The sequence below is a fragment of the Artibeus jamaicensis genome, unplaced genomic scaffold (assembly GCF_021234435.1).
Source record: "Artibeus jamaicensis isolate MK-2021 breed Jamaican fruit bat unplaced genomic scaffold, CSHL_Jam_final scaffold_537, whole genome shotgun sequence".
Classification (NCBI taxonomy): Eukaryota; Metazoa; Chordata; class Mammalia; order Chiroptera; family Phyllostomidae; genus Artibeus; species Artibeus jamaicensis.
In genome coordinates, this window is record NW_026522047.1 from 35,004,171 (window position 1) to 35,019,324 (window position 15,154).

General features: G+C 34.1%; 1 protein-coding gene across 2 annotated transcripts in view; it reads right to left on the bottom strand.

Annotated features, from left to right (window-relative positions):
* The window catches only part of FBXO8 (F-box protein 8), a 40,617-nt gene that overhangs the window by 11,289 nt on the left and 14,174 nt on the right, over window positions 1-15,154 (bottom strand). The window contains exons 1-3 of one of the 2 annotated variants that reach the window (XM_053658390.1): window positions 13,153-13,254; window positions 11,616-11,952; window positions 8,185-8,311 (exon numbers count right to left, since the gene is read on the bottom strand). In XM_053658390.1, the coding sequence (XP_053514365.1) occupies window positions 8,185-8,311; window positions 11,616-11,944 (456 nt within the window). In that variant the 5' untranslated portion in view covers window positions 11,945-11,952; window positions 13,153-13,254. Of the gene's footprint in view, window positions 1-8,184; window positions 8,312-11,615; window positions 11,953-13,152; window positions 13,255-15,154 lie in introns of those variants that run through there. The other variant, XM_037143770.2, reaches the window with a different exon arrangement.

Here is a 15,154-nt window from a genome sequence, read left to right on the forward strand (position 1 = left end):
GGTAGCTGAGGTAAGCTTCTTGAAAAAAACTCTTCTATTCTAATATGTCTGAAAATTAGAAAAAGAAAGCATTTTAATCAAGACATGGAGATAAAACTATTAGTTAAGGTCTAATCAACAGTAATTCAAACCAGTGAGAAAGTGACACATCTGAACATCAATGTCAGCTAATTTAAAAATTCATACACAAAACTATATTTGTAATATGTGTGTATTGATTTAAATTACTAACTCCACTTAAAGTTTTATATTACCCAGATTCTAAGATGTACATTCATACATCTATTTTAACAGCTATTAAACAATGTAAAAATAGCATTAAAAACACAAAATCTCAATAGCAGAAAAGCAGAGACGCGAGTCGGAATTTAAATGGTAGTTTCACTGCTAGTGCATGTGTTCACTAGTCTGGGTCATTAAGGTGTCTGTCCATCCTACCACCTCTTCAGCCAAGGCTCATGTTTAACTTGAACATAATTTTGGGCCCTGAACTGCTGTTTTAAACGTCCATGAAGACTAAGTAGAAGCACCGAGACAAAAAATTACTGTATGTACAAAAAACTATTCATCACATGCCAAGAAATAAAACAAAAGGCAAAGAGTATCGCCATCTAAAGCTAGGAGATGTTGGTATGACCAATACATACTTCACGAGGACCATCATCAGGTGCCAAATATTTATCTACTGGAACCCAAAAGTTCCAAAAGAGGAACAGTGCCTAGAGCAGTGCTTGCCTCTTGGTAGTATAAGTTGTAGTTGTAACTGTAGTATAAATTTAAAGCTACATTTTGGTGAGCACTTAGAAGTACTAAGCTCTAAGAAGCACTAAACATACATGATTCATTTTTAAGATTTTATTTATTTTTAGAGAGAGGGGAAGGGAGGGAGAAAGAGAGGGAGAGAAACATCAGTGTACAAGAGACACATCAATCAGTTGCCTCTTGCCCCTGGACACCTGGCCTGCAAGTACCCTGACTGGGAATTGAACCAGCGACCTTTCAGTTCACAGGCCTGCACTAAATCTATGGGCCACACCAGCCAGGGCACATTATTTCATTTAATTTTCACAACACCACAATGATACAGGAACTATTCTTTCCCTGTTTTAGATGGTGAAACTGAAGCACAGGAAGTTTAATTTGCCCAAGGTGAAAAATCATAAAACTAGTAAGTGAAGAGATACTTAATAAATATTTGTTGAATATTTGTAGGAGTTTATCTGTACAACGACTCCAGCTGACTTTCAAGAGGAGCTGTAAACTTTTATGAATTATATAATTCAACTAAAAGGAAAAAAGAAAAATGATTACAGCAATAAAAATCTATAGTTGGGCCAAAACTCTAGTATGCTATGAAATGCTTTAAATTATAAACTCTCAAATTTTGGAGTCACCAGTCCAAATAATAAAAACCAAAAGCAGTTTTACTCTAGACAGTTCACGCTAAATGAGAGAACAGATGAGCATCTCCCGTAGCAGACTGAGGAACACCAATGCAAAATCAGGTGGTGTGCCTGAAGAATGAACCACGGAATACTCTAGGGCTGAATCTCTTTCAATTAAACTAAGGCTATAAAACAGCCTGGGAAATTTGATTCTCTTTGAAGCTTCTAAAAGGATGAGTCTACAAACATCCTTCAGTGGACTCATTCTAAAGCACAGGCTAGAATGACTCTTGGAGACAAGAGAGGGAGAGGGTGGCCATGATATCGTATGGTCAGGGCAGAGTGTAGCATAAAGTTAAATTTAAAAAAATAAAGTAAATCTTTATCCTAGTACAGACACAATAAAGGTGCCTTCTTAACCATAAAATCAACACATGAGTCAGATTAAAAGAGGCAGATACCTGTACACACATCATGTTGCCCTTGAAAAAGTGATTGGCTCCAGTTTTGTATGCCTTGACTGGCTGTAACTAGATTGAAATTGAAGGTACTATCAAAGTTCTAGACAGAGGATAATATTTACTGTCTGAGAGGCATAGTTTTGCCCTTTGACTCTAATGCTGATACAAGGAAAGGGACTGTGCCAATGAACTTGAGCATTTTAGCTCTTCTGGATAAATAATTCTTATAGAGGAAAATATATTTGGTGAGGGATTCCTTTCATTGTCAACTAGCTCCTTCTGCTATTATTAAATTCTCATCAGCAAATCGGGAGATAAAATTAATTAATTTGCCAATGAGAAACAGCAATGTTTATTTTTACAAAAATGTGTTTGAGATGACATCAAACTACCCTAAGTTTGGGTAATAGCAATAATAATGCTGAAAATGATGATTATGCAGCATTAGGATGTTTTTGACTGAAAACAACAGAAACCTCAATTTAAAAAAGTAAAGGAACTTATTATCTTGCACATCAAAGAGTTGCAAACTAATATGACTCCAGGGCTGTTTAGTTCACACACGGCATCATGGGACTCAATACACCAGTGTCCAGAAGTGTACATGTACACATGTGCATCTCTTTGTCTCTTCAAAACCTAAAGAATCACTCTCCACACAATCTTCTACGATCACACAGGTCAGGACTGGGTTCAGTGGATGTCATGGAAGTTAAGGGGAACAGAACTGACATGATTAGTGTGGAATAATCTATACTCAACTGGAGGCTGGGCTGAGAGCAGCCTCTCAGCTGGTTCACAGTGAGGGGTCTAGGTGCTGGGCTTTAGCTGCTGCCCATCCAGGGCTACGACAATTGTTTCAGAAATGACTTTAGACTTTACCGTAGGACATAGTGGTACCAGAAGGAACTCTAAGACATCTCCTGAGTTCCACCTTTTGTTTTCCCCTACTGTGTGCCAGTAACTATTTCCTTCTGGTAATTAGGCTTAATTACCTCAACCACAGCATAATTATTTACCCTCATAGCCTTTTGTTTATTATTTGTCTGGTTTTGTTTTGGCCTCTCTGTTCAGTGGCAGAAGAACCTAATCCAGCAAGAAGGTAGTCTCAGCAACCAACATCAATTTTTGTATATCTGGTGCCAATATGACCCCTGTGGGTATCAAGGCCTCTAACCCAGCAGAGCCCACAAATAAGAGAAGCAGAAGTACGAACTTTCCAAATGGCTCACTAGTAAAAACTAGTGTTGCAGATGCTTGGAGGCCTGCCCAAAGGCCTTTTCACTCTACTCACTGCTTCCAGCATCTCAGTCACAGTTACTAAATCATGCTAAGTTTAGTCAATCATGTAATCCTTTCTACTCTGTTCTCTGTGCATCTAGGGGTGTTCATTTGATTCAGTTCTTTTCATAAGAAACGAGCACACATATACTGAAGGCTCCTGAAAGACTTTTTCTCCCTAATAAGCATAAGGAATTGGAGGAGAGTTCCTTTGCCTGCCTTCTTTGTCCTGAGGGGAACCTCACATGAGAAGGGGATGTTTTGAGCAGTGGTAGCCATCTTGCTATGAAGAAAGGGCAAAAGTCAATGCACTGACTGATGGTCCATGAGGGGATCGTCGTATTACTGAAATAACTCTGGGACACCTACTTCTGGGTGTCATTTGAATAAATAAATGTATATGTTTAAGTCCTTGTTAGTTAGGTTCTCTGCTCCTTCAAGCCCAAACACCCCAGACACACACAGGGAAGAGTGTGTCCTGCAGGTAGCAGATCACAGCACGTGGTACTGGCCGAGTGGAGGAGCAAAGTGAAGGGTACTGAGGATGAATTATTCCTAGACACATATTAGTTTATATGAAGCTAAGAATTTAGGAATTTTAGTTTACCTTTCTTTCTGTATATCTTACTGACAAAAAATACATTTGGGAGAGGCTTATGTGTAAATTCTGCTGATATCAATCAGGGTCTTCTATCTCTAACAATAAAAATAAAAGCTATTTTTCATCACTGTTGCTATGCTATAAAGTAACAATAAAGAACACCTTTCTGCTGTATGTTAAAGCAAAAACTCAGGAAGATTTAATTTCTGAGATATTATTCGTAAGAATTGAGTATAAACTCCTGTGCTCCTTTCTATAATGGAGAACCACAGATTTCCTGTTTATATTTTAGTTGGTCCAACAACAAAAAGAGTTTGTTATCTTGAAAATAATTTACTTATGTATTTCCATCCAAAACACATGCATGGGTCAAAATATTTCTCATAACAGATTCTAACCAGATCTAACAAAATTCATAAAACCATATGCATGTGGGTGTTTCTGCATGAACACAGGAAAAAATGTGCTTAGGTAGTTAAAAATAAAGACTTCTTTTACCTGACCACAATGAGGATATTATGTTTAAAAACTTTTAAAACATGTATTTATACAAACAAAAATAAGCCTATAATAAAGTTAAGAAACCACGTGCATTATCAATTTTTCAGACTCTAAATTTAAAAATAACGAGGTCAAGAAAGTGTTCAGTACTAAATGGAGCACAAGGAACGTAGCTTACTGAATGATAAGTAAACTCATTTGATCACAATGCCGCTAGTGGAATAAAATCAACACACGTAACTTGTCCATGCAGGGGAGAGACAGCCTAATGTAAACGGATGGTTTGTAGCACATTCCTTTACTAGAATGTGATCACCTGCCACAAAGTACACAAGCTCATGCACAAGATCAAGACTTCACGCACAGCTGAGATCACAATGGCATGCACATAACAACCGCGTGCTAGAGAATCGTACCACGAACTGTGCAGATCTTCGCCCCCACCCCATGAGCCACGGCCAGCAGTTGCTGTGGAGTTTGGTTACCCATGTCCGTGACATGAACGATGTCCTTTGGAGAATCTTGTTCCCTGTGGCTGTAAGTATTCTTATTTTGATAATATTATAATGGTGCTCGCTATCAAGATGTTAAGTAGAGAACTAGAAATGATGGGAAAGTAGACTTTTTTTTTTACAATACTGAACAATTATATACATCTTATCTCAGGTACTCGCATTAAACACCACTTATATTTAAACATATCATCAAAACTAATTTACTTCTTAGGCTTATATTAAGCCAAAAATAACACATCTGCTGACAGTGCTCCAGTGAGAAGAAAAAAAAATGAACCTCCAAAAAGTACTTACTGATTTCTAGCATTCAAAAAACATGACAAGAGTCATTCTAAGATTTGGCTAGCGTATAACTCATACAAAGAAGTTCGACATAAAAACATCACTTAGGATATCTCTTTGAATTACATGATTTCAGTTTTGAAGCCTTGACTTGGATAAACAACCAAATTGACATTATTTATATTAGTCAATGAAAGAAAGTATGGAATATAGTCATTAAAATACTTCCCCTCATTTCTCTGTACCTCTAAGTGTATTTCAAGATCTTTTTTTGCTATTTATATCCTAAGTACATTCTAGTAAAGGCAGAATTCTATTTTGCTATTAGGCAACCCTTGCTGAATTACTAATGTCCATAAAAGCACAGAATCAAAATTCTGGAACCACAGGTCACTTTGAATGGTGCAACCCTATGCCTCCCGGCAGCACTCTGTGCCCCTCTCAGAACAGGGAATTCAATACTTCTGGAATGCTGCAGGATATCTTTAAATCAAGCCAGCGAGGGAAGAAAAGGGAAATACAGCCAACTCTCAATAACAATGGGAGGTAGGATGAATAAGTAATACTGAAGATCTAGAAACCTTATTTTAAATAATAACTTCAATCCCCTCTCTTAGCAAACATTTGACTTAAAAATTTTAAATTTTTTGTCAGATAAAAAGAGGACTTCAGTTTTACCTCTTTTTTCTGCCCCCCCTCCAAACACTCTAGAGGACGTATAACAAGAACTCAATAGTCTGACATATGTAGCTGCAAAGACAGAAACATATTTTGACATCTAGCTTTTCTAATTTAGATATTTAAAAATATCCATCATATTCTAGTGTACCTAGCCTATCTATATTTTCATATCTACATAAAAATGGCTTTATAATTTGCTTAAAGAATGGGTACTCCATTAGCAAGGAATAACGACTTACCACGATCAGTGTCAGCAGTTACATCCAACTTCTCTGACTTTTGTAAATCTATAACTTGGCACTTACCAAGTCACATTTTCCTTAGAATGTAATATTTGTAAGTGAGATGAATTGAAGATGACAGTTTTACTCAACATCTGCATAATTAGGACAGGAGCCAGCAAGCCTTGATAAACCGGGCATGATAAGACTGGGGCTTGGAATAGCTGCCTTTCTGACTCAAGTATCTCCAGTGAAACACTGTATTATCTTGCTTCAGTTCCTCTCTAGTGACCATCATTCAAATAACTCAAAAGACTGATGTGAAATATATACTTTATTACAAAGTTCATCATATGAACTGTTTTAATTAGCAACAAGAATGACTAATTCTAATAAACATGATTAAGTCTCCGAAACCATGTCACTCTTCATATACATTAAGTGTGGTTAATGAATTTCTGGTACAGAGCAGGTATGTCATAGTGCAAGATCAAAGAGGTGACATACTTACTGGTGCTTTATATTTAAACAGAAGAGAACATGAATTTGATAAAAAAAAAAGCAAAAAGAAGTGTATTTTATGATAAAGGCATCAAAAAAATTTGAGATAAAGTGACAAGTTACAAAACCTAAGTTAGTGATAGTTTATCTACTCATTTGCCTTCTAAAGAATGATTAATTTCTATAAATCAGTATCATACTGGTTTCAAATGTATAACTTTAACTTATTTTAAATCATCCTACTTTTATATAAAGTTATCAGTTTTCTTTTATTAAAAGTAAAAACTCTTTAAACTGTGGTGAAAGGAGGGAACAAATATCTTAATTTAAATATCTATACCAGGATTAATATTTTATATATATATATATATATATATATACACACACTTTGTTATATTTGCGGGCTAAGATTTAACTGATAATGCATATGTATCTTTTGTAGTGGTGTTATATTTTACTTTTCATTCATGTACAAAAAATTAACTCAGAGAAAGAAATTGTATATAACAAGCAAAAATCAAATTAACTTTAAAAATATGGTATCATTTGTATTACATGCATATTTATAAAATCAGCATTTCTGTTTAATATTTAATATCTTACACAGAGAAACACTTCTCTAATTATAACATAGCAAAAGTTATGCTATTTTAGCCCTGGCTGATGTATCTCAGTGTTGAGCACCAGCCTGTGAAACAGGAGGTCTCTGGGTCAATTCCCAGTCAGGGCACATGCCTGGTCCCTGGTTGGGGGCGTGCAATCATTGTTTCTCTCACACACTGATGTTTCTCTTCCTGTCTTTCTCCCTTCCTTCCCCTCTCTAAAACAATAAATCAGTAAATAAATAGAATCTTTTTTAAAAAGTTAAGATATTTTAAAACTATTTGCATGATTTAAATAGCCTCCGGTACCTCTGCAACAAATGAAACAAAAAGATAGGTTTTGAAAATTAAGTAAGTTAAAATAACTGCCAGTTAAGTTTTTTTGCACAGAAAATAATACAGAAATAGTAGCACTAAGTATTATATAATTTTTATTAGATTTCTAAGAATAAATTTCTAGTAGGTATTTAAACATCTATCTGAAAATCTGAACCTTTCCAGGATATATTAAAGTGAGAATAAAGGAGAAAAAGTAGGTGAAACAATTGTCTTTTAATCATTCTTCTGCATTACGTTAAGAAAAAAAATTAACTGTTAAGCAGTTATTCTTGCTTTTCCTATTTTCCTTTTTTTCTATTTGTGTGTTTGTCTTTAAAAAATTAAATAATAAATATAAAATTATTCAATTACATAACGGAATCTAAAAGCAGTTTCTATGTCAACATGGAATTAAATTGTTAAAGGCATTACTTAAAGACAACATTTTGCTGTATCCCAAACTAGAACAATGCCTTTTGTGATTATCTTTGATAAAAGTAGTAGTACATAAACATACACGAAGCAAGAAGAAAATGCTGCAGACAAAAGCTGATGAAGGTATTTTATGTTCTCCACTTATAATGCAGTAAATCTCAGTCAGGTCCAGCAGAGGACTGCATGTGTCATGGAAGCTGCCACACAAAGTGAGCAGGTAGAGAGATTAGAAGGTGACACGGTAAGGTAAAAGCAGCAGTAACTCAAATAGTGGGCTTTGCAGTGATTGAAAAGGCATGTGCAGTGACTTGTTATCTTACTTGCAGTTCATTATATTGGAAAGTTGCAGCAAGAAAGTAATAAAGTTCAATTGTTACAAATATTCAAGTTCTCCACTTACCTCATCTGGATTGGCATTGAAGGTGAGGCTGCCTTCATCCAGCTGCATGTATAATTTTCTAAAAGAAAATCCTATAGGTGGGTTCTTATTGTATATGGAACAGTGACCCCAAGTGGATTTACACAACCTGTAAAAGATAAAATCAGATAAGGGAACATTACCATGTTTAACTTCCCAAGTTAAATGTATGTATAAAATTGATAAAATAGTAACACAAAATGATATCAAATTAGTTTTTACAGATCAAAAGTTTAAAATGTTTAATTTTATATTTTTAAAATTAGTTTACTAGAGTATGATAAATAAATGTCTTCAATTTAGAAATTCAGATGGTACTTAATGTGAGTTACAAAAATTAATAATGTTCATAAGTACTATCTGAAGCTAAATATAAACTTAATAACGATGATAGCTAACGTTTAACAAGTACTTATTAAATTCCAGGTACTAACTGAAGAATTGTAACATGTAACAGTATTAACTTGGTTAATTTTTATAGTAATCCTATGATGTTGGTGCTACCAGTAAAGAAACACAGGCATGATAAAAAAGATGCCCATGGCCACAAGCATATTTGTATAAAGGCAGGATTTAAACCCAAGGAGTCTTATTCCGTAGCTTACAACCTTAACTTAAAATTGTGACATAAAAATGAATGGGGAAGAGACGAAGATTGCTGGGCAGAGGAAAAATTTTTTTTACTATATAGATTAACAAAGGCAAACTTCACATTGAAATTGTAATGCTATAACTTCAATACATATATATCAAAAACTGTGATATTAAACATAGCTGTTTTTAAGACAATGCTTCAAAACACTGGCTCTTTACTATCACAGTGATACACGATTGTTTAAAAATTCAATAAAATCGAAGGTGCTAACAGCTTATATTTGAAAACACACTATTTCTGCAGATTGGGATAGTTGTTTTCAACTCTGTACAGAGCCATTAGCTACTGATCATTATTTGGAAGGTAATGTTTTACCTTACTACAATGCCAGGAATTCTAGCTGTGTATCACAGATCATAAAATATAAATATGTTACTCCAGAGACATGGAAAATACTGAAATTATATTTTGAAATACTTTAAATAACTTTCTCAGAGTGATCTGATTTTTGTGTGTGTTAAAGAACACCTACTTGTATACAACATGCAGATAATGTATTATAGAATCATATACCTGAAATCTATATAATTTTATTAACCAATGTCACCCCAATAAATTCAATTTAAAATAATAACAACAAATACTTACTTGTAGAGATAAACATTAAATAGTTTCATTTTGTGATATTCATTATTAATTTTTGGCCCAAACTCCCTTCTTTTCACACACACAATATACAGAAAAACAAAAAGTTACTTTTTCAGCCTATACCATCAAAAATTATGAGAACAGTTGGGTAACACATCTAATTTAATATGAGAATATCTTCTTAATACTTAATTTATATCCTTACATTATTATTACCAAAAAATAATTTACTTTAAAATGGCAAATTTAGATGAAAGGAGACTTGACTTGGGGTGGTGAACACACAATACAATATATAGGTGTGTTATACAGATGTACAATATATATACAATATATAGATCTATCATATGTATACTTGAAGCCTATATAATTTTATTAACTGTTGTTACCCTGACAAATTCAATTAAAAATAAAGACAAAATAAAACAGTACATTTAGTATCTTCTTTAGAAAATTATCACTATTTCAGTTCCTCTTTAACCTAGTTCCATAGTTTTTGACTTTTATTACTAAGCAACAGAACTTAGTAAGTATTCAACACATCCACAGTTTAAATAAAAACTAAGCCTGCCTTTAATTTAAAATAGCAACAATTTATCACTAAGAAAATCCATGTGTCATAAAAATAGGCATAATTATGTGGTAAACCAAAAGGAAGCATTTCTAAAAGAAATTAACAATCCAGATTTAAATCCCAAATGAAAACTATATCATTCTGATTGAGTTCATTCAGATGAGCTTAGATATAAACTTTTTTTCAAAGATAAGAACATAAGTTTGCTGGAAATACTAAAATGTAGAAAGAAAATGATCAATAAAATGAACCAGTTTTAAAGTATTTTCATTCTTATACTAAATTATTTTAAAAAGTAACCATAATTTATTTTAAACATTACTAATTAATAGAATTTCTCTTACTTTTGTAGTATCCTCACTATGGGAAGACAATGAGAGAATGACAAGCTGATTTATATCTATTTAGAGGTTGGGAAACGAACTATATCATTAAACTGTAATTCTGTTGCATTAGGAAGCCTGAGGAATGCCATTGTTGATAATACATTTTGACTAAAGATTGCTATTTAGATAATGTATTAATTCAATTAGATTTTCACTTAGAAATCAAAGTCTCAAAAAGACTTTTTCTTATTTTTTTAATTAAATTTATCACAGTGACATTGATTAATATGATCATACAGGTTTCAAGTGTACGTTTCTTTTTTTTACATTATTTTTTCCATTAACATTTACCACCCCCACACCCTTTTCCACCTCCATCACACCCTCATCCCCTAATCTCAACCGTACATTTCTATGATACATGATCTGTATAGCACACTGTGTGCTTTTTAAAAGGTATGTTTTTATATTATTTTGCGGTCCCTTTATAAAATAATGAGACTTAAATAAACTATGGTAAAGAATGCTAGAACACCAATGATTCTCCTATGTTCGGTACATTTTCACAGCTCAAGTATGTTTGCTACTTAAGGATTAATTTGGGTTCCATAAAATAGATTCTATTCCAGCAAACATTCTTAGATTTATAGTTTAAATTTAAACTTGTATCATAGCTAGTAAAGTTTCTATAATTTATATTCAGTTTAGCAAATAGATCATCTCTTTGTTTTCTAGTATTTGCCTCCTTTATTGATTATATGGTGGTTAGAAAAAAAAGTAGATGAAATATTCACCAAAGTTTATGCTAATAAGCGCCTCTGATAAAAAATATGTAAATGAGTAAACACACACATACTCCATCTGTACCAATAAAAACAGTAAGATTTAAAGACTATTTATTGATTTTTAGGTATGCCTATTCTTTATAAGGGAAGCACAAACTACACCAGCTTTAGATGATAAATTCTCACTTAACAATTTGTATTTTGAGACTAAACTGGCAATTTTTGATTTGTATTAGACTGACATTCTGATTGGTAACCTTCTAACTGTAATTCATTATTTCCTTTTATACTGACCTTCTTCTCCCAATATCAAATTTGACTGTGATGATAACTCTATCTTTGTATTTCCAGGTTTTGATAAACACGACTTAAGTACAAGTCCTAGTGATAGAAATATTTCCTAATACATGTATCTCTAGTACAAAAAGAACAGTTAAGACGTATGTTTAGAGATATCTGAATTGAACGTGGTGGATTAAACTTACCCTTGCCACAGAAGTTCATCATTAGCGAGGTCCTGCCAAACACATGAAGCTAAGCAGAGGTCAGTTGCATTCAGGTAGGACAAGATGGTAAAGCTTAGCTCGGGAGGCAACATTTCCAAATTAATGAATCCTTCCTGTTCTTTAGATTTCCTTGCCTTCAAGAGATGATATATATCAATGCCTCCTTGGACTTGTTTACGATGACCGGAGTTAGAAATGCTGCTGGCAGCCATCCTCCTGCTCTGCTCTCTGCTGAGGTAGCCTTGCTCACTATAGCCTTCCTGTTGTAGCTGCTGGTTTCTGGCCACTCTCCACAGCCCCTGACCCATCTGCAAGCCTGGGGGAAAGCCAAATGTAAAAGGTTACATTGAAAAAGGAACCTGCCTTTCCCAGTGGTACAACTCTGACACGAAGCAGTCATTTATCAGAATTAACATGCCTCATTAAAGCATACTGAGGAGTACATTACAAAGAATAGCTGGTATATCATATGCAGAAAACTTGGACAAAGAAAGTTTCAGAAATACTTGGTTTGATTATTGCCTTTATCCCAGTTTGCTAACTACTTTTAAAGTCCACAGGTGACATAATAATTTTTCACATGGTGAGATTTAAAAGTTACTGGTGTCCTAAAGACTTACAAATTATAATCATGTGGACTTATGGGCTAGTATTAAATAGAGCTCTGATCAGAGCACAGGACTTGAGTTAAAAGGCCTCTAGACCCTGCTTTTTATCACAACTCAGGCTAAACTATGCTAGCCCCTTTTAACCAAACCCCCAGATGCATAACAGCTGTGAAACAGGCTTTTAGTTTAATTCTTGCCAGTCTACATTTATGTTGTAGACTGTAATAAAATGTAACATAGGCCCTGAAGTCTAATTCAGAAACCTTATAAATTAGACACCTAGAACTCCATGATGGCTCAGTAATGACTATTTGTTGGTGGTGTTGCTTTAAATAAAATCATCATTTAGACTAATTTTCCAGTTCTTCTCCATATAGTCCTATGGATTGCTGAGTGATAACTGGGAAAAGGCGGAAGAGAGTGTGGTCCAGAGTCTCCTCCACCCCCACCCGATGGACCGCCAACCACAGCAGCTCCACAGCTATCTGATACAAATACTAGACTTTAGCACATACAAACACACAGAAAACAAATGGCCTAGAACTTCCTATTTGATCTTGGCTTTAAAACAAGTAACTTTTCCTAGGCAAACAAATTTACTGAGGAAAATGAAATCAGAAAGAGCTTTTAGCTAATATAAATAATTACTTTCATGATCTCTTTTCCAAACAAAATATTCTTGTTTTATAAACCCAAGTTGACTATTAATGTGTGTATGTATTTCAATCTTTTGGGGAAAAAACTGGTTTTTGTATAAAATCATTAAACTAAATTTAATAGCACAGCTTGACCTTAGAACACAGTTTTGTCTAGCTGTTTCAATAAGGATTAACAAAAATAAAAGAAAAACAGAACCAAGAAACAAAATTCACAGATAATCAGAAAGTTTGAAAGTTATTGGGAACAACCTGAATAGAATTTCCCAGAATGTCCAAGTTATCCTTTTTTAACATCTGTGAAGGCACGGTCCACATGCACATTGACCGAGTTGCGGGCCAATGTTTGGATAACACTGTAACCGGTCACTTCTTGATGAAAACAAACACAAAATGTACAGGATAATTTTTTATTCCTCCTCCTTGCAAGAGCTTAGACTTGGGATGGGAGATACAGAGAAAAGAAACATATTGATGATTTTTAAATGTGGGAAAATTTGTTTTTACAAAGAAACCACAAAAGATCATCTTTCCTCCCTATGATACAAAGCACAATAGTGGTACCAATTCCTCTATTAGTGGTTAACCTACAATAATTAAATTCTTATTTTTTATTATATAACCTTAAGATAATAAAAAGATAAGCCACCGACTGGGAGAAAATCTTTTCAAAACACCATCTGATAAAGGACTGGAATCCAAAATATACAAAGAACCCTTAAAACTCAACAATGAAAAAAAACAAATCCACTTAAAAATGAAAACGATCTCAAAAGATGTTTTACCAAAAAAAGACACAGATAGCAAATGTGCATATGAAAAGATGCTCAACACCCCATGCCATCACGAGTCAGAAGAGCAATGAGATAGCTCCCACTACACTTCTACAAGAATGACTGAAATCCAAAGCAGACCACACCGAACGCTGGCAAGGATGGGGGAATGCAGCATGGCGCAGTCACTTTGGAAGACAGTTTCTTAGAAAACTAAACATGCTTTTCTCATGTAATCCAGCACTCATGCTCCTTGGTATCTAACTGAATACATGAAAACTTATATCCACACACAAACCTGTACATGAAAGTTTATAGCAGCCTTAGTCATAATTACCAAAACTTGTAAGCAACCAGGGTGTCCCTGAGTAGGTCAATGGATAAACTACAGTACAGCCAGTACATCCTTGTAATGGAGTATTTAGCACGTTTTTAAGGCTTGATAGCTCAAGCTGTAGAAAGATACGCAGGAAACTTAAAGGCAATTACTAAGGGAGAGAAACTGATCTGAAAGTCTACATAATATGATTTTAAGTATATGGCATCCTGAAAAAGTCAAACAACGGAGAAAATAAAACAATTTACACACACCAGAAATACGGAGTATCAAAAAAATGTGGAAGGAATTTTAAGTTCCCTCAATGTTTAAATGTCATGTCATATTATAACACATGTACAATTGATGTGATACAACTTTAACATTTTAAGACTCACAATTATAAATAAAGTTATTCTATTTTCCTCGTGGCTATTTCTGTGTTTATCTCAGCAAGAAAATATCTAAAAATTGCATTGATTGCTAAGCTCATCTAGTCTGCCATTTCAGATTCTTAAACATACCCTTCTCCTTTGCTTTAGCACAACAAAAGGTAAAAAATCGAACATGGTAACTATGGTACTTCAAGTATCAAGATTTAAGGTATTTAATATCAATTTCTGTGTATTTTCCCCTACAGCATCTTTCTAGCAGCATATGGTTAAGCAGCTGTTGTTACCCTCAGGGATGTTGCTAGGGAACACAGATTTAAGGTGATTTCCCTAGGCTCTGGACTTTAATGGGGATCACTAAAACTGAGTGCTGAATGTGATTCAGAAAGCATCGGCAGGTAGAAAGAGGTAATGCCAGCCGCTGGTTCTTAAATTAAAAAACTTAGGGGGGGGGGGTAGGCTGGGATGGGGGTAAAGGGCAGAAAATTGTACTTCAACAACAATTAAAATAAAATAAATTTTAAAAATTAAAATAAAAAAGTTAATGGGGAGAGTTGAAGTTTTATGTTCATGTATACATAATTCAGACCAAAAAAAAAAAAAAAAACCACAACCCACCCTCTATTTTCTATTCTCCTGTTAAATAATAGTGTAAATTGACCTTTTGGAACTCCATTTTTCTTTTAAAACAGTTGTTGATACTGGGCAAGAACACAACACAATAAACCACTTGAAGGAGATTAATATCATAAGTTTATCCTTTGGAGAAAGGC